The sequence below is a fragment of the Poecile atricapillus genome, chromosome 1 (genome assembly GCF_030490865.1).
Source record: "Poecile atricapillus isolate bPoeAtr1 chromosome 1, bPoeAtr1.hap1, whole genome shotgun sequence".
NCBI classification, from domain to species: domain Eukaryota; kingdom Metazoa; phylum Chordata; class Aves; order Passeriformes; family Paridae; genus Poecile; species Poecile atricapillus.
The window spans coordinates 179,567,268-179,584,159 of NC_081249.1; the positions used below are offsets into that span (position 1 = coordinate 179,567,268).

The following is a 16,892-nucleotide window of genomic DNA, read 5'->3' on the forward strand; positions in this document are numbered from 1 at the left end:
AACCCTAACCCTGATGGATCCTCATGGGATAAAAATTGCTGGAGCTCAGCAACAAAAAAAGCAATGTAGTCTTCTCAAAAATCCAGGATAAACCTGGGAAAAGGCTTCTCTTGCTTCTGAGGTCTCCCAGCCAGCTCACCCCGTGTTCTACTGTCCTGTAACTACAGAAGCTGCTTGAGGTTTTCCTCTTTTCCCCCAAAAAGTGAAATAAAAGTGCATTCTCATGAAACAGCTCACCACAATCACTGGATGCAATGCAGTGTTTGCTGCAGCTTTCCACAGGTTTTCATGCCTTGCAATGATGAGAAAACCCCTCCTGCTCCATCAGAAACTTTGGGATGAAGCCAGTGCTTGGTCCAAGCAGTGGAAAATCAAGCAAGGAATCCATTCTAGGCACAAGGATGGGGATAATTTTAGGAGTTCACAGAATCATAAAATCCCAGAATGGTTTGAGCAAGGACCTTAAAATTCATCCAGTGCCACCCTCTGCCATGGCAGGGACACCTCCCACTGTCCCAGGCTGCTCCAAGCCCTGTCCAACCTGGCCTTGGACACTGCCAGGGATTCAGGAGCAGCCACAGCTGCTCTGGGCACCCTGTGCCAGGGCTTCACCACCCTCACAGACAGGAATTCAGCTCTTTGCTACACCTTGGCTCCCTCCTCATCTCTGTGTAACCACCAGGGGAGTTTTCACCCACTGGAAGGAAGCTGGAGCACAGGGATCCATCCTGTAGGGATCCAGGAGCTGTTGGGGGCAGCTCTCACCTGAAAACCTCTAACAAAAGCAAAGTGTTCTAAGTGTTACCAATTTCCAAGCATCACCAATTTCCATCTCACAGGACATTCATTAAACATTGCTGAAGCATTTTTTCTAACTAAAGCTGGCTTGGAAGATGCAACTAAAAAAAACCAGGAACAGGGGAGTGAAGTGCAGCCTCTGGCAGGGAAAACTTGAGGCAAAGCAGGGGCCAGAGCCTGTTAAATCACTGTGACACTCAGGAATGACTCACATCTTGACTTTTTTTCCCCCTCCTTTCTTAAGGAGGCCAGAGATACCTGTTCTTAAGCAAGAGCAGAGCCACTTCCTGGAGCACCCCCTGCACTCCCCATTTCCCGCCTGTAAAAAGCACCTTCCACAGAGCTGCTGGGGCTCTGACTCATCCCTGCACCTTCCAGAGCTGCCAAGGGGTGAAAATTACACCATTCTGCTCTTGGGGTGCTCCCACTTTTGAAAGGGAGATGGATTGTGGGGCTCCACCTTGGCCTGAAGCCCTGAGAGCCTTCGCTCAGACGTAATTCTGAACCACGAGCGGTGCCGGAGCACGCAGAACCTCAGAAGAGGAACTGAGTCAGTCAGCAGAGGTGACACTCACTCACCAACAGCCCCTGAGAGCTGATGCTTCCCCATGAGACGAGGGGAAAGTTTTATTTTTAACTTCCAGAAAACACCGAAGCTGAGGGGATTTCAGATTCCCCACACTGAGCCCGTCAGGTTGGACAGATATTAAAGCAAATCCAAGATAAAAAGCACAGGCTTTTTAGAGGGAAGTCTGAGTCACAGGGCTCACACCGAGGCTGCTTCCACATCCACAGCAAGTTCTCTGCTCCTGGCAGTCCCTTTTATCCGATTCCCAAATCCCAGGGAGAAGGGAGATCACCTCAGCTCCAGCAGGCTCTCCCAGCCCTTGTGCCCAGCTGTTCTGACAATGTCTTTAAAGCCAGACACATTTTTCTGGGAGGACTTGCACTAGCAGGGATAATTTCCAATTAGGAATGGTGGGAACACTTTTTCCAGGGGCTGGCCATGAGGACAGAGCCCTGGGACCGAGGGCTGAGTCCCGGCGTGGGCCCCGATAAGCGCCGGCATTTTGAAAAGTGACTCAGTGCTGCAGCGAGACAGACACCGGCTCCCCTGCTTGTCTCCCAGCTGAGAGGAGTTTAATTAAGTCAGTGTAAGTTCATTTACACAGCCCCACCCTGGACTGAAGGCCAGGCAGAGCCTGAACACCCTGGAAGGGGAAGGCTCCACGGAGAATCACAGCTGCGATGGCCTCTGTGCCCACCATGGCTGGAGAATCAGGGAATCAGGGAATGGTTTGGGTGGGAAGGGACCTCAAAGCTCGTTCCATAGGCAGAGCTGCTGCTCACCAGACCAGGTAATGATGCTCCTGAGCATTCCCAAAGCTTTGCAACAAGGAGGAGGTTGCAGGCACCTGCAGCTGTGGGAGCAGCCTCGGAGCCCCCGCCGCACCCTCTGGCAGCAGAGCTCCGGCTGTGACCCCTGTGCCTGGCCCAGGGGGTGGCAGCTGTCACAGGATCCATATCCCGCTGCTCCCCAGCCCCCCCGCAGCCCCAGCACCTGCCCAAGTCCTTTTATCGGCTCACTCGTGGCCTACTCAGGCACCAGCGTCACATCTGTCACTCCACAAGCACCCCTAGTCACTCATCAGCCCCTTTGTCCATCCCTGGCCTCGTGGCTGCCCTTTCCAGGGAATTTCCTCCCTGGAACACGGCAGTGACAATCCCTCCGTGCCCTCACCGGGGCTGGCACCGAGCCTGGAGAACCCTGACTATAAAGTTTGCTCAAGTGGGAATATTAAAGCAGCATCCTCCTTTTCCACTTATAAAAATAGTCTCTCATCTAATTCTCCAAGGAATTACAGCCAGGCTTCCAATCTGGGAGATCCAGAACAGAGCCCTCTTTATGCCAGCACAACGCCCAACTCCGGCACCAGATTGCCCCTTTCTGCTTCTCTCATAATTCAATACAAGTAACATACCAGGAGAGCTCTGCTGTATAATTGCTTTATTTTCTGCTTATTAGTTCTTTACCAACACTACAGCCATATTGAGAACACAAAATTCCTGGGTACTTCAGTCAGGGAGATCACAGGCCACAAACTCAGTCACTTGGTCGGACACGATTGAACGCCATTCCAAACTTACTCCATAAATTCACACGAACACAAATCGATGCACTTGGAACTCCAGACTGGTTTGTTTCGTACAGAATTCCCACTTTTATCCTCCTGACAGCCACTACCTCGTGCTGAGGTCCAGCTACAGCCTAGAAAAGACGTGTTGGAAGTGGAACCTGTGGGTTTTTGCTCGGTGGCCGCAGCCGTTTGTTTCTGACGGCTCTGCCACACGTTCCGGTAACTTCTTCTCCCCCATCTCTTCCTCCCCATTCCCCCCACCCCCAAAAAAAAAAAAATTAAAAAAAAAAAATTCAGAAGCAAAAGCAATTTCCTTTCATCTACAAAACAGAATTACAAAGTTACTTCTAAGGGGATACAAAATTGCAAAGCCAACTTAATGCAGAGGCTGCCCCAGCGCTTGGAAACACAGGAAACCAACTCAGACAAAAAATGAAGGTATTGAAGTTTTCATGTTGACTGAGAATAGGTTTAAGAAAGTTCAAGAACCATTAATAGAGCTTCAAGTTTTCCAGTTTAGGCATTTACTTTGTGCTTGGCTATTTTATTGATGCTCCAGAAGAAAACAGTAACCATATTGTTGTAATTTGAAATTTTTATACCACCACACTGTTCATTAAGTTACAGCAACAGGAAAAGAAAAATAAAAGCTAGAAAATAGAGCAATGATATTCCAATGGCAAAAAGCCTTGGATTAAAATAAACTAATCTCACTTCCTCTTCTTTAGGGCCAAGATGGAAAAGTTATTTCTACATTAAGCTTCTGCAGACTCTAATTCACAAAATCCATCAATGCTCTATCTTCTAGCACCAAGAACCCATCCAGTCCCATTTTCAACCCACATCCAGAAAAGTCTTTTTTTTTTATTTTGAACCACACTCTAAAAGGACTTTGAAGTGCTCCAAAGCATTGGATTTCAGAAGTGAATTCAGGATTTTTATCTTCCCATACATCTTTGGTAAGAGCTCCATGTACAAGGTACTCAGCATGCAGAGTCACCACTGCAGCAATGTAGTGTAATGCCCCCAATTCCACGTAAAAATTATATTCTTGAAAAGAGAAAACAATTAAGGAAGGAAAAAAAAAAAAAGGAAAATAAAAGCCATTTTCTTCTGGTTTTGTAGCATACATTCCTAGAATTCCCCAACAGAGTTTTAACTCCTTGAGGAAATCTGAAGTTAATCCTTAAGGCTGAATAAGAACCAGCTGCTTTAACAGTTTGTGCACCCAGCGTTAATTAATACTTGATTGAGATTTTATGCAAATACTCGCTCTGGGTGGGGTTTTTGATTGGCCAGTCCCAGCTACAGGCTGTGACATGGCTAACGAGCTGCTTTGCCCTTTAAGAACTAATTATGGAAGTTTACATTCAGCGTCGATTCTCTCTCTCTCCCCTCCCCGCTCTCATTAGGAGTTACTCAATGGGCCTCAGACATCCAGCACAGTTCTCTTTCCTACAGGACTACAGCAACAACCGGGACACGGGGAGGCTCCAGCTGCTGCTCCAGGAGCTCAGTCCAGCCTTGGAAAACCAAAGCAAGAAGCGATTTCCTCAAAATGGCCATTCCTGATGTCAGAACCCCCGGGCTCGAGCAGAGCTCGGCACGGAACTCGCCCTTCGCAAGGCTCCAGCATGGAAAAAGAACAATAATAATAATAACAACAATTTCCTTCTTTCTGTTGGAAAGAATCAGGAATCCTTTCAAGGTTTAGGTGTCTCCAGCTGCCTCGAGATGGAAGCGAGAGGCAAGTCAGAGCTGGACTTTTGCCAAAACATCTGATTGAAAGTCAAACTCATTGCAACATTTTATTGCTGCATCTGCTGGAAAGAGCCTCGGCCCGGAGACCGACACCAAGTAATAAAAAACTGCAACTAAACCTCATTTATGACAAAAAAAAAACCTGCCCAGTGCCTACCCTGGAACTACAGCATCGTTCATGCCTTGTTTGCTATGTGGTGTGGGGAGCTGGTTTTGCATCCCTCCTCATGCATGATGTATGGGTCAGAACTTCCCAGCTGACATTCCAAAGCAGTTCTTACATTTCCCGGCGCCCGACACGCACTTTGAACGCGTTACAGTGGAATTCCCACTCTCTGCCACTGCAGGCAAGAATTCCCCTCATTAGCCTGAGCCGTGGAGCCAGACTGAGTCACTGTTTAGTTACAGATTAACAGAACTTTTTTTTCTTTTTTTTTTTTAAAAAAAAAAAGTCCTCAATATAAAAAGACAGACTGCGGTTTGATTTTAAGCAACAATTTTCAGTTTACTAGATGAAGTCGACCTAGCAACATATCCTGCAGGAATGCAAAAAAGTAGCAATCTACAGCAAAGTGAGAGAAGAGAGAGAGAAAAAAAAAATATATATATAATCAAAAAAGTAGACCCAGAAAGCATACACTGAAAATGGACCCCCTCCCCCAACATCCCCCAAAATAATCAAACCAGCAAAGGGCTATCGAGAGGAAAAAGAAAAAAAAAAAAAAAAACAAAACCAAGAAAACAAAACAAAACAAAAAAGTTACTTAGCAAGTCTATAATGTGTCCTTCCCCTGTTTGCTGGAAGTCTGCCATAGCATCTAGTGCCTGTGTTCGTGTCACATTCGGAGGTTAGAGCATCCTAACGCCAAGCAGGAGGAGTTAGAACAGGAATCCAGCCAAGGGTGCAGGAGGAAAGGGTGGCAACTGGAGAAAGGTGATCATAATCCTATGGATGCGGTTTTGTTTTTACTTTTCAGTAGAGAATCATTCTTCTGGAAAGCCACGTGGGTTATTTATTTTTTTTTTGTTTCTTTTTTTGTTTGTTTGTTTAAATTTTTTTTTGTTTTGTTTCTTTAATTCTTTGTAGACTAAATAGTTCCTCTCCCATTAGGATTTATAATTGGACGTTAACCACGTCAGCCCTTCGTAGAGTCCATCCCCCGTCGTGGCACAGGAGGGCTGCACATACCAATTCCTATCCCTGATTCGGGTCAGGCCCAGTTTCTCCTGGATCTCGTGGGGTTTCATGGCGTCGGGCAGGTCCTGCTTGTTGGCGAAGATGAGGATGATGGCGTCCCGCATCTCCCGGTCGTTGATGATGCGGTGCAGCTCCTGCCGCGCCTCGTCGATGCGGTCGCGGTCGGCGCAGTCCACCACGAAGATGAGCCCCTGCGTGCCCGTGTAGTAGTGCCGCCACAGGGGCCGGATCTTGTCCTGGCCGCCCACGTCCCACACGTTGAACTTGACGTTCTTGTAGGTGACGGTCTCCACGTTGAAGCCCACGGTGGGGATCGTGGTCACCGACTGGCCCAGCTTCAGCTTGTACAGGATCGTTGTCTTGCCGGCCGCGTCCAGCCCCAGCATCAGGATCCGCATCTCCTTGTTCCCGAAGATCTTGGACAGCACCTTGCCCATCTCGGCGGCATCCAAGGGAGGGCGAGAGGGCGAGCGCCGGCCCGGCGGGGAAGGGCGGGCGGGGCTCAGCGCGGGCCGCGCATGGGGCGGCGGGGAGGCGGCTCCGCTGCTCCGCCGGGCCCGCGGCGGCGGCTCCGCCCGCTCCTGCCTCGGCTCCCGCCGCGGCTCCTCAGCTCATGGGTGCCGGCGCGGTGGCGGCGGGAGGATCCTGAGGGCCGGGGAGCGCCGGGAAGTGCCGGGAGTGGCGGGGATGGCCCGGGAGCGTCCCGGCCGTACCTGAGGGCCCCGCGCGCCGCTCCCTCCGCCCGCGCCGCCGGAAAGGGGCCGCGCGCGCCCGCGCCCGCTTCCGCCCCGCCGCCGCCCCGCGCATGCGCCCCCGCGGCCCCGCCACGCCCCGCCGCGGCCCCGCCCTCCTTCCGCCCGCGCCTTCCCGCCCGCCCCGCGCGCATGCGCCGAGGCCGCCGCCCCGCCCCCGCGAGCTCCGCGGGAGGGGCGGGGCCTCGCCGCTGATTGGACTGGGCGGGGCGGCGCGCGCGCGGCGCGCGGAGGGGGCGGGGCCGCGGTGGGGAGAGGCGCCACGCGATCGCGCGTCAGCGCGGGGCGCGCGCGGCGCGTCTTAAAGGGGCAGGAGCCCGGGGGGAGCGGCCCCGGGACCGCGCCCGGGACCGGGAGCAGCCCCGGGAATGAGCCCTGAGCGGGAGACAAAGCCTGCCTTGGGACGGGCCGTGTGTGCGGCCAGGGCGGGGAAACCCTGGCACGGGGTGCCCGGAGAAGCCGGGGCTGCCCCTGGATCCCAAGGCCGGGCTGGACGGGGCTGGGAGCAGCCTGGGACAGTGGGAGGTGTCCCTGGCCAGGCAGGGCTGGGATGGGATGGGCTGCGAGATCCCTTCCAGCCACAACCGCTCCGTGTGATTCAGCGCTGCATCACCGGGTTTATGACTCCACGTTGTCCTGGGTCACTCCCTGTGATCCCAGCGGGTGAAACTCCACGGATCAGCGCTGGGGACACGCAGCGTTCGGGGCACGTCCCTGCCCTGTGCCCGGAGCGCTGCCCCGGCACGCCCAGCGCGGAGGATCCTGCACACACACGTCGGGCCGGTCCCGCCGCCGGGCACGGCCCCACCCCCGGCCCGGGGCTGAGCCGGGGGGCCGGGACTCGGGAGCGCTGCCAGGGACACGGGAATGCCGACAGGGACACGGGAATGCCGCCGGGGATTCGGGAATGCCGCCCGGGATTCGGGAATGCCGCCAGGCTGCTCCTCCGGGCCGGGGCTGCTGGGGCACCCGTGCCCACCCAGTTCCTGCCGGGACCCAGCCTGTGTCTGGGGCTGCTCCTGAGCTCGTGGAGTCAATGGGGGGGAAGCGGCTCGTGGAACACAAATCCCGAAAAGTCACGGAATTACAGAGTGGTCCGGATTGGAAGAGACCTTAGAGCCCGTCTCGTCCCACCCCTGCCATGGGCAGGGACACACATTTCCCACCGGGATGTATTTGATCATTTTGGGGTCTCCTCCTGCAGAGCACAGTGTGCATTCCCTTGGGATTGTGGAGGACTGACTTCTCTGCATCTTCCCATTCCCTTCAAAAATACCAAATTTTGAGCTGATTTATATGGCTGATGCCCTGGCCCATGGAAGGCAATCCCTCTTGGAGCTGCCAAGGGGAATTCTTTGGGGTCTTTATGAGAACGGGAGGGTTCCCACACTGCAGAATTCTTAAGGGACCAAGCTCTTCTCTCTGCTGAGCAGGGACAGGAACGGCTGGAGCTGTGCCGGGAGATCAGGCTGAGATCAGGGCAAGGTTCTTCCCCCAGAGCGTGGTCAGTGCGTGGATCCAGGGGTTGGATCCATGATCCCTGAGGGTCCCTTCCCGCTCAGGATTTTCCACCATTCTGTGATGTCAACAGGAGTTTTCGAGGAAGGCTTTGCTGTTTCCTGCAGCGAGCCAAGAGGGAGGATGCCAAGGAAAACACAGCATCCGTGGCCTCTCCTGGTGAGAGGCTGTGCCAGGGTTCAGCCTGCTGACCCCAGGGCTCAGGAGTGTCCCTGCCTGCGCCGGGCACTGCCAGAGTTCACGCTCTGGTGATTAAACCAGCGGATAATGCTGCTAATTATCATACTGGATTGGGATTTACAGCAAGCCCTGATCCTGCTGGACGCAGCTGGTTCAGTCTCCTCTCTCGCTAGCATGGGATATTTATCTAAACAGAGAGCTAAATATTTGCAGGGCTAAAATTAACCTCAGGATGTGGATATTGGTGGTGGGTTTTCACTTGGATCTGCTCTGTGTGACCATTTCTGTGCTGGTGAGCTCATTAAATCAGGCAGCACGAGACCACAAGGGTTCAAAATAGCAGAGAAAAGTGATGTCAGGAGCTTGAAGGTCCTTCCTTTGCCCATGAGCCGGAATCAGTTGTTCTTCCCTCGGCCTCGGAGCAGCTTTTTGTGCTGTCAGGAAATGACTTCTGGTGCTTTTGTTCTGACAGTGCAAAGGGTGTGACCGTGCTGAGGTTGTTCTGCTTTCCTTTTTAACAGCTGAGAGGCTCCTTTGGGGCTTTCTCCCAGGCCCCAAAGGTGAGGAGTGTGGATCTCAAGGATTAAGTGAAAATAAAGCACAGGTGGTGGAACACGGGATGGGGTCTGGGATGCTCAGCTCCCCAGGCTGTGTCACCCACCTCTGGCTGCTGTGAAACCCCATGGAATGGGGTGGGGAAGTGCCCTTTCCATCATCTGCTCCCCATTTTGCACCCAGACATGCTGTTCCTTGGGTCTCTCCCCTTGAATCTTGCCCTTTTTTTGCTTTGTTGGAGACTGCACTGTTCCTCATCCTCAGGGACTGGGTGCAGATCGGGCTTGGCCTGCTTTGGCTTTGCCCATTTCACCTGGCAAACAACTTTCCTGAACTCCTCCTGTCCTTTCCCTCCTGGAAAAGTGACGGGATCTGCGCAACACCTGCCCAGAGTTTCTCTGAGCTGCTCCTGCACTGGAGCCCTGTGGATTTGGGGCTCTCCCAGTGACTCAGCAGCGCTTCCTGCTCTGCTCCTGTCCCCACACAGGACCCTGTTCCCATCCCTGTCATCCTCTGCTCCTTTCCCACTGTCCCTGGCAGGGCCCGTGGCTGAGCTGAGCTGCTCAGGGCTGTGGAGGCCTCACCTGACCCACAGAGAGTGCCCAAAATGGATCTTCCTGTGATCATCCATGGCTCAAAACCTGCCAGAGGGGGATGGAGAGCTGCACATCTGCCCACAGCAACCCCAAACTGATGTGGGGATGCTGAAAATCTGCCAGAGGGACATGGTGAGCTGCACATCTGCCCACAGCAACCCCAAACTGATGTTGGTTACGTGCCTGGAGTGGCTCAGGTTGGAAGGGACCCACCCAGTGCCACCTCCCTGCTCCAGCAGGGCCATCCCAGGGCACAGGATTGTGTCCAGCTGGTTCTGGAATGTCTCCAGGGGAGGAGATTCCTCTCTGGGCAATCTGTTCCAGTGCCTGGTCACTGCACAGTAACAAGTTCTTCCTCAGAAGACAAATGGGATTCACTCAGGCAAATGCTTTTCCACCTGTGCTGGGATTTATTCCCAAGGATCCTCCCTGCCCTTCAGGAAAACTTCCCAGCCTCACAGCCTGTGCACCAGGGGAAGATTTGCCATGGCCTGGCTGTGCTTTTAAAGGAATTATTCCTGCTCTTTAGGAGGATAGATAGCAACAAGACATTGGAGCACTCAGCACTTTGGGTAGTTAAGATCTCAAATTAGTCACTAATGAACTCTGTGCACGTCAATCCCTGCAGCTCATGTTCCCCAATCCCACAGGGAATGGAGGAGAAGCTGGAGAGAGAGCACCACCTACTTTTGGAACGTTTTAGTGGAGAGTCCTGTTGGTTTCCGTAAGTGCACAGGAAGGAGGGTAAACAGGAAGCAAATGGAAATAACTTCAGTAAAGGCAAAAAAAAAGGGCTTTGCTGTCTGAGGGATCCCACTGCTGTGTCCCTGCAGAGCCACTGCAGCTCACCTGGGAGAGCCAGGACCTGCCACAGCCTTTAAAACAGGGATTTGTTTGGAAAGACAGGTTATTGTTTTTAAGAGAGTGACTTTGGGGTGGAAATGTGTCAGCACAGACAAAGTGTGATGGTCTGAGCAAAGCAGGTTCTTCATTTCAGGATGGATATAAATCCCTCTGGACACTATCTACTCCATCTAGCTCAGTCTTACACTGCTGATTGATTTTCAAGATAAAATACACCCCAAAAAAATACTTAGAATACCCAAATATGTTCTAAATTACCTGAAAAGTGTGAGTTCTTAGGAGGGGCTCAGTTTCACCCACCTGCCTGAGAATTAAAACCCTCCTCAGGTCCTTGGCAATCCCCTGTGAGTTACTGGGTAGCCTGCAGGAGTTAAATATTTTAAAAGTGAGTTAAATATTTTAAAAGCGAGTTTAATGTTTTAAAAGTAAGTTAAATGTTTTAAAAGTGAGGTAAATGTTTGAAAAGCGAGCAGTGGCTGATGGGTGTCAGTGGGTGGGTGTCCCATGTACCTGCTGGGGATTTACAGCCCAGAGAGTAAAAAGCAATTATGGTTATAAAGTGATTAAGGGTTACAGCCTGGGAAAAGGGCAGCAAATACATTTGTGGGACCTTGTGGTAACTCAGCTGGGTCTGGCTGCTCCTCATCCTTCCTTATCTTTCCTTATCCATAAGGAATCCCCTTATGGGTGGTGCAGGTACCAAGGTTTGAATTTTTCATTTTCCATGGATTTCTACAGCCGTGTTTCCATGATCTGCCCTCCCCCAGAGGTCCAGATGCTACCACAGCAACGTGAAGCACCAAATTAACCAAACCTTGAGGAAACTGATGCTCCTCAATCAAAGAATTTTCATCTCTTTGAACAGAAATCAAATTCCAATCTCTTTGGATCATCAGGTCAAACCTGTTTGGATGTGGTGCAGCTCATCTTTCCTTGCTTCCCTCTTGACAGAGATGGGAAAAGCCTCTGTTGCACTGATCCTTCAAAGACCTTTGTGGCTTTCCAAGGAAGGAAAAGGAAATATAATAACACTCTGGGTTTAGTATCTGTGTTAGATAAATTCTCCTGTTGTGAAAACAAATTACATCCTCCCTACAACAATGGCATTCCAGGGGTGGGTTTGTCATGGAGATCTCCACAATGGCCAAGTGTCCTGAGCTGGGTGAGTCAGGGCTCTAGAGAGGCCTTTCCCAGAGCACTTGGACTTTCCTGCCTGTGGGCAGGGAGGGGTGGGGATGGTTCCCATGGAGGTCTCAGCCCTGTTTCCTGTGATTTTGGGATGCAGAAACAGCTGGGATTGGCAGGAAGTTGAACCTGAAACCTCCAAAGGTGCCTGTGCTATCAGAAACATCCCTGGATCTTCCCATCCCATTAACCAAGTGCAGGAGGGAGGGGGTGCTGGAGAATATCCTGCCTGCAGAGGTCTCTGGGAGCCTGAGCATGCTGCAAGGATGCCTGGAGGATCCTAAAGAATCAATGAAATCCCACAAGTGTCATCAGGAGAAAGCCCTGTCCTGGTATCCATTCCTCCAGCCCCCTCTGGAAGTGAGGACAGGAAAATCAGTCGGACACCCGGGAGAGGAGGAGGAGGATCCAGGGAGAGCTCAGAGCCCCTTGCAGGGCCTGAAGGGGCTCCAGGAGAGCTGGAGAGGGACTGGGGACAAGGGATGGAGGGACAGGACACAGGGAATGGCTCCTAGTGCTGGAGGGCAGGGATGGATGGGAGATTGGGAATTGGGAATTCTTTATTCAGAGGGTGGGGAGGTATTGGAATGGGTTTTCAATACCTTCGGATGCCCCTGGATCCCTGGGAGTGTCCAAGGCCAGGTTGGATGAGGTTTGGAGCAGCCTGGGACAGTGGGAAGTGTCCCTGCTATGGCAGGGGTGGGATGGGGTGGGATTTAAGCTCCTTTCCCACACAAACCATTCAGAGACTCTACAATTCCAGAATATTTCAGGGTTTTTTGTGTATCTTAAGTACATCAAGATATCTTTACAGGTACTAGTGGCAAACAAGCTGGGTCCCCCTTTCCCAGGCTGTTCTCAGGAGCAGCAAGAGGAAATGAAGAGGGGGTTGAATCCTGCCTGGCCAAAATCCTGGATCACCACCATGGCAACACCAGCCTGAGAAATCCTGCAGCCTTAACAAGAATAATTTGAGGCTCATGGTGGGATTTTGGGGTGTCCAGCCAGGACACTCGATGATCCTCATGGGTCCCTTCAGCTCAGGGTATTCTGTGGTTCTGTTCCGTGATTCTGTTGTTGCCTGGCCCTCGGAAGGAGGAGTTTTGGATCTCAGTGGGATCCCCAGGCTGGTTCTTTGTGGGGCTGGAGCCTGGCTTAGCCAGAACTCTGAGCACAAAGCCCCCGTGGGGATCTCAGCGGGATCCTGGAGCAGCTGCTCCCGCTGGGTGGGATTGGAGGGCTGTGGGATGAGCTGCAGAGGGCAGGGCACCCCCTGGGTTCAGCCCTGAGCTCCTGAGCTGTCCCCAGCTCTGAGCAGGCTCATTTTCCATCTCAGCTGTTGATTTGGTGCTCTGTCAGACCCTCCCTCTGCATCCTCACTGTGCCCTCCTCAGATCCTCCCCCCTCCTCCTCCTCCAAGCCTGTCCCCATCAGATTTTCTCCAGAAAAACACGTAGTTTCATGTCCCTGCTCTCAAATCCCTCCTGCTATGGTTTTTTCACATGAGGAAAAACGTGTTTGTGGCAGGGGAGGGGGTGCCTGGGTGTGCTCAGTGTTGTTTCTGTGGGGATGATTTTCCTTTCTCCCCTGTTTGTGCATGCCAGGCCTCCCTCTCCTCATGCCTTGACCCCTAAATCATTATCCTAATGCCTTTAGCCAAAACTCCAGCTGTCACCAACAGCTCTTCCTTAAGGAGATAAAAAGAGCCCAGAACAGGACCTGGGATCTCTCCCATGCAGCCCTGACATCCTTAAGGCTCCAGGCTGGGGAAAATCTCATTTTCCTTCTCTGAGATGGGATTGCCCTGCGGACTTTAGCCCTGGACTTTGCTCCAGTAGCTCGGGGCGGGCTGGAAGAAGTGCTCAGACACCTCCTGGGTGGGTCTGGCAGGGCAGGAGGAGTGGCCCTGCCTGGAGCAGGAGCACATCCCTGCTTGGGCAGGTCATTCTCACCTTGACCTCTGCACTGGAGAAACGCAATTCCATCCGTGGAGGAGAGGAACCAGTTATTCCCACGGGATACCTGGGGCATGTCTCTTTGACAGAAGCAAAACACAGAGTTAAGATGAAAAATCCTCAGTGAAAGTGTCCCTGTTATGGCAGGGAATGGATAAAAGCAGGAAGAGCCTGAGTTTTATTCCTTGCTTTAGTTTTTTGTTATTTTTATATGCTTTGCTGAGAATCATTCAGCTCATTACACCTGCAGGGCACAGGCTGCCTCTCAGATGTTCTGCAAATCCTTCTGAGCTCTCTCTGGGCACATCCCAGGGCACGAACTTAAATTTTCAGCCTGCAACAGCATAACCTGGCCTGTCTAAACCAAAGTATCGCATTGGAAACTCACTTGAAGAGCTCGATTTTCCTTCCTGCGCCTGCTGCTCCTCCCACCGTGCTGCTGCAGCGCTGAGGGGCTCCCGAGGCCGCTCCCGGGGTGATGGGGAGCGGAGACAGCCCCGAGGAGCAGCCGGGCACGGTGGCTTGTGCCTGTAATCCAAGCTCCGGGGAGGCTGAGGCTGGCGGATCGCTGAGCCCGGGGGTTCTGGGCTGCAGGGGGCTGTGCCGAGCGGGCGTCCAAGCTAAGGCCGGCATCGATATGGTGATCCTGGGGGAGCCGGGGGTCACCAGGTCGCCTAAGGAGGGGTGAACCGGCCCAGGTCGGAGACGGAGCAGGTCAAAGCTCCCGTGGCGGTCAGTAGCGGGATCGCGCCTGTGAACAGACCCTGGAGCGCAGCCCGGGTGACAGGGCGGGACCCAGCCTCTTTTGGCACCTTTGTCCCCCTCCCCAGCCTCTTTTGGCACCTTTGTCCCCCTCCCCAGCCTCTTTTGGCACCTTTGTCCCCCTCCCCAGCCTCTCCTGGCATCTTTTCCCCTCGGACCCAGCCCTTTGTCACCTCTCTGTGCCACGGAGCAGCCACAGCAGCAGGGAAAGGCAAAAGCGCTCCCAGGGATGCTCGTCCTGAAGATGCCGCGCCAGCCTCGCCCACCCCGGCGTGCTCAGGTTTTGGTGGGATGCGTTGGGATTGGGATCCCAGCAGATGTGAGTGTTAAACTGGGAAATGCCGGTTTCGAGTGCCGGGCAGCAGGATTTCCCATCGCGTTTTGGGCTGCGAGTCAGTGCCACCCCTCCCCGCCGCTCCAGACCGAGGCGTTCCAGCTCCCCGGAGCCTCTCGTTATTCTGCTCCGGGAGTATTTACTGTCACAGCTCACCCGTGTCCTCGGCTCTGAGCTTTACCCTCTCAGGAAAACGCCGCCAAACGGGGAAGCTTTGCTCTGCGAGGAGTTTTCCAAAGCAGGACATCCCTGATCTGCTCTGTCCGGAGCTGTCCCGGAGAGCTGTGCCTCGCCTGGCGTGAGCTGCAAACAGCATCAGGGTGTGCCTCTGGCTCCAGAGGAGGGGTTTGGGCTTCCTCAGCAGCTGAAACCTCCTCAAAAACCATTCCTGTCTATCCAAGCGTTTTGAAACATAAAGCAGAGGGAGCTCAAGGACGTTCCCTGTGTTCCCCACTTCCACTGTGTGGCCGGGCAGAGCTCCCACAGGATCTGGGAATCTGCAGAACAGCTGGATCTGCTGGTTTGGGGAGGGGATCCGGGTGCTGGGAAGGCTGAGGTTGGGATTTTGGGCTGCAGTTGTTGTGCTGGTGGAAGTTCAGTGTGGATATGGTGCTCCTGAGGGAGCCCCTGATCCAAAATCCCACCGTGAACCTCTGGTAACAACGCCCAAATTGTGTAAGAAGTGAAGATTTTGGGTTTGTGCTAAGGATGGGGAGGGGAAGCTCTTTCCTTGGCCTGGCAGCTTCCTCGGCAGGGAAAACTGAAGTGGGGGTGAGATGGGGATGGAGGGAAAGGGGAAATAGGAAGGGAGGGAGAAGGGAAAGGAGAAGGGGAAAAGGGAAAGAGAAATAGAATGGGGAAGGAGAAGGGGTAAGGATGTAAAGAAGAAGGGGAAGGGGTAAGGGAAGATGGGGAAGAAGGTGAGAGGGGAAAGGGAAAGAAAGGGGAAGGAGGAAGGAAAAGAAGGAGAATAGGAAGGGATAAGGAAAAGGAGAAGAGTGAAGAAAGGGAATGGGAAGGAATAAGGAAAAGGAGAAGAGGGAAGAAGGGAAATGGGGAAAGAAAAGGAGGAAGGGGAAGGGCAATGGAGAAAGGAGAAAGGGGGAGGGGAAGGAGAAATGGGAAGGGGGAAAGAAAAGGGGAAAGGGGCAGGGAAGAGAAGGAGGGAAAGAATGAAGGAAAAGAAGGAGAAGAAGGAGGCGGAGAAAGAAAAGGAAGAGAAGAAGATGGAGAAGGACAAAGAGGAGGAGGAGAAGAAGGAGGAAGAAGACGAGGAGGAGAAAGCAGAGGAGAGACGGTGGAAGAGGAGCAAAAGGAGAGGAGGAGAAGGAGCAGGGGGAGGATCAGGAGGAGGAGCAGGGGGAGGATCAGGAGCAGCGGGAGGCGGGCCGGGGGCGGCTCCGCACAAGCCGTATCGCCGGCGGAGCGGGCACGCAGCGCCGGGCGCGGTGGCGCGCGCCTGTAGTCCCAGCTGCCGGGGAGGCTGAGCCCGACGGATCGCTTGAGCCCAGGAGTTCTGGGCTGCCGTGCGCTGTGCCGAGCGGGCGTCCAAGCTAAGGCCGCCATCAATATGGTGACCCGCGGGGAGCTGCGGGACACCAGGTTGACTAAGGAGGGGTGAACCGGCCCAGGTCGGAGACGGAGCAGGTCAAAGCTCCCGTGGCGGTCAGTAGCGGGATCGCGCCTGTGAATAGCCACGCCAGCGTAGCCTGGGCAACACAGAGACACGCGGGCTCCCCTTTTGCCCCACCGCACCCCAAAAGCCACACGAACCCACACCAATCCCCCTTTTCGCCCCGACCCCAACACGCCCAAACACCGCCTCCTACTGCCCCAACACCGCACCGCACCCCGCAAAGCTCCATTACTCAATGCACAGCGCCCAGCAAACCTTCATCACACACAAATCTCACCTCAAATCACACATCTGCACAACACACGGATCCAAAGGGTCCCGCGGGATCCCTCTGCTGCCCGACACGGACACGCGCCTCTGCCCTGCTCAACACAGAGACACACGGGACCCCTGTGTCACACACGGGACCCTCTCGCGCCCCTTTTTATCCCCCTTTTGCCACCCTCTCCCGGGGCCCTTTGGTCAAACACGGACCCTATTTTGTCACCCCCGGACGTTTTTTGTCACCCCCGGACGTTTTTTGTCACCCTCGGGTCCCGCTCGCCGCGCGCCCCCTCAGAGTTCCCGCGCTCACAGCGCCTCCTGTCGGTCGCGCGCGGCACCGCAGCGCCCGGCTCGGCCCATGCGCGGCCGCGGAGCGCCGGGGATTGGCGCCGGGCG

General features: G+C 53.9%; 3 protein-coding genes across 3 annotated transcripts; 1 reads left to right on the forward strand and 2 right to left on the reverse strand.

The window, feature by feature from the left end:
* Positions 1-3,469: 3,469 nt before the first annotated feature.
* ARF6 (ADP ribosylation factor 6) lies at positions 3,470-6,720 on the reverse strand. The gene has a single exon (XM_058853137.1). The coding sequence runs from the start codon at positions 6,330-6,332 to the stop codon at positions 5,805-5,807; it is 528 nt and encodes a 175-aa protein (XP_058709120.1). The 5' UTR covers positions 6,333-6,720; the 3' UTR covers positions 3,470-5,804.
* Positions 6,721-10,437: 3,717 nt separating this feature from the next.
* LOC131574829 (uncharacterized) lies at positions 10,438-16,791 on the reverse strand. Its single transcript, XM_058829597.1, has 6 exons — positions 16,701-16,791; positions 16,510-16,594; positions 14,753-14,922; positions 13,889-14,264; positions 13,498-13,580; positions 10,438-11,358 (listed from the first exon to the last, which is right to left on the reverse strand). The coding sequence occupies exons 2-6, from the start codon at positions 16,521-16,523 to the stop codon at positions 11,258-11,260; spliced, it is 744 nt and encodes a 247-aa protein (XP_058685580.1). The 5' UTR covers positions 16,524-16,594; positions 16,701-16,791; the 3' UTR covers positions 10,438-11,257.
* LOC131574830 (uncharacterized) lies at positions 15,749-16,331 on the forward strand. Its single transcript, XM_058829599.1, has one exon. It carries the CDS (start codon positions 15,769-15,771, stop codon positions 16,081-16,083), a length of 315 nt encoding a protein of 104 aa, XP_058685582.1. The 5' UTR covers positions 15,749-15,768; the 3' UTR covers positions 16,084-16,331.
* Positions 16,792-16,892: the final 101 nt, after the last annotated feature.

What these genes read in the sequence shown, in the direction of transcription:
- ARF6 (XM_058853137.1), bottom strand. Translation starts at nt 6,332, where the DNA reads ATGGGCAAGGTGCTGTCCAAGATCTTCGGGAACAAGGAGATGCGGATC.
- LOC131574830 (XM_058829599.1), top strand. Translation starts at nt 15,769, where the DNA reads ATGAAGGAAAAGAAGGAGAAGAAGGAGGCGGAGAAAGAAAAGGAAGAG.
- LOC131574829 (XM_058829597.1), bottom strand. An exon ending in GCTCAGAGCCGAGGACACGG is followed by an intron (nt 14,265 to 14,752) that starts GTGAGCTGTGAC and finishes GCTGCGCTCCAG; the next exon opens with GGTCTGTTCACAGGCGCGAT. An exon ending in AGGAAAATCGAGCTCTTCAA is followed by an intron (nt 13,581 to 13,888) that starts GTGAGTTTCCAA and finishes CTTCTGTCAAAG; the next exon opens with AGACATGCCCCAGGTATCCC.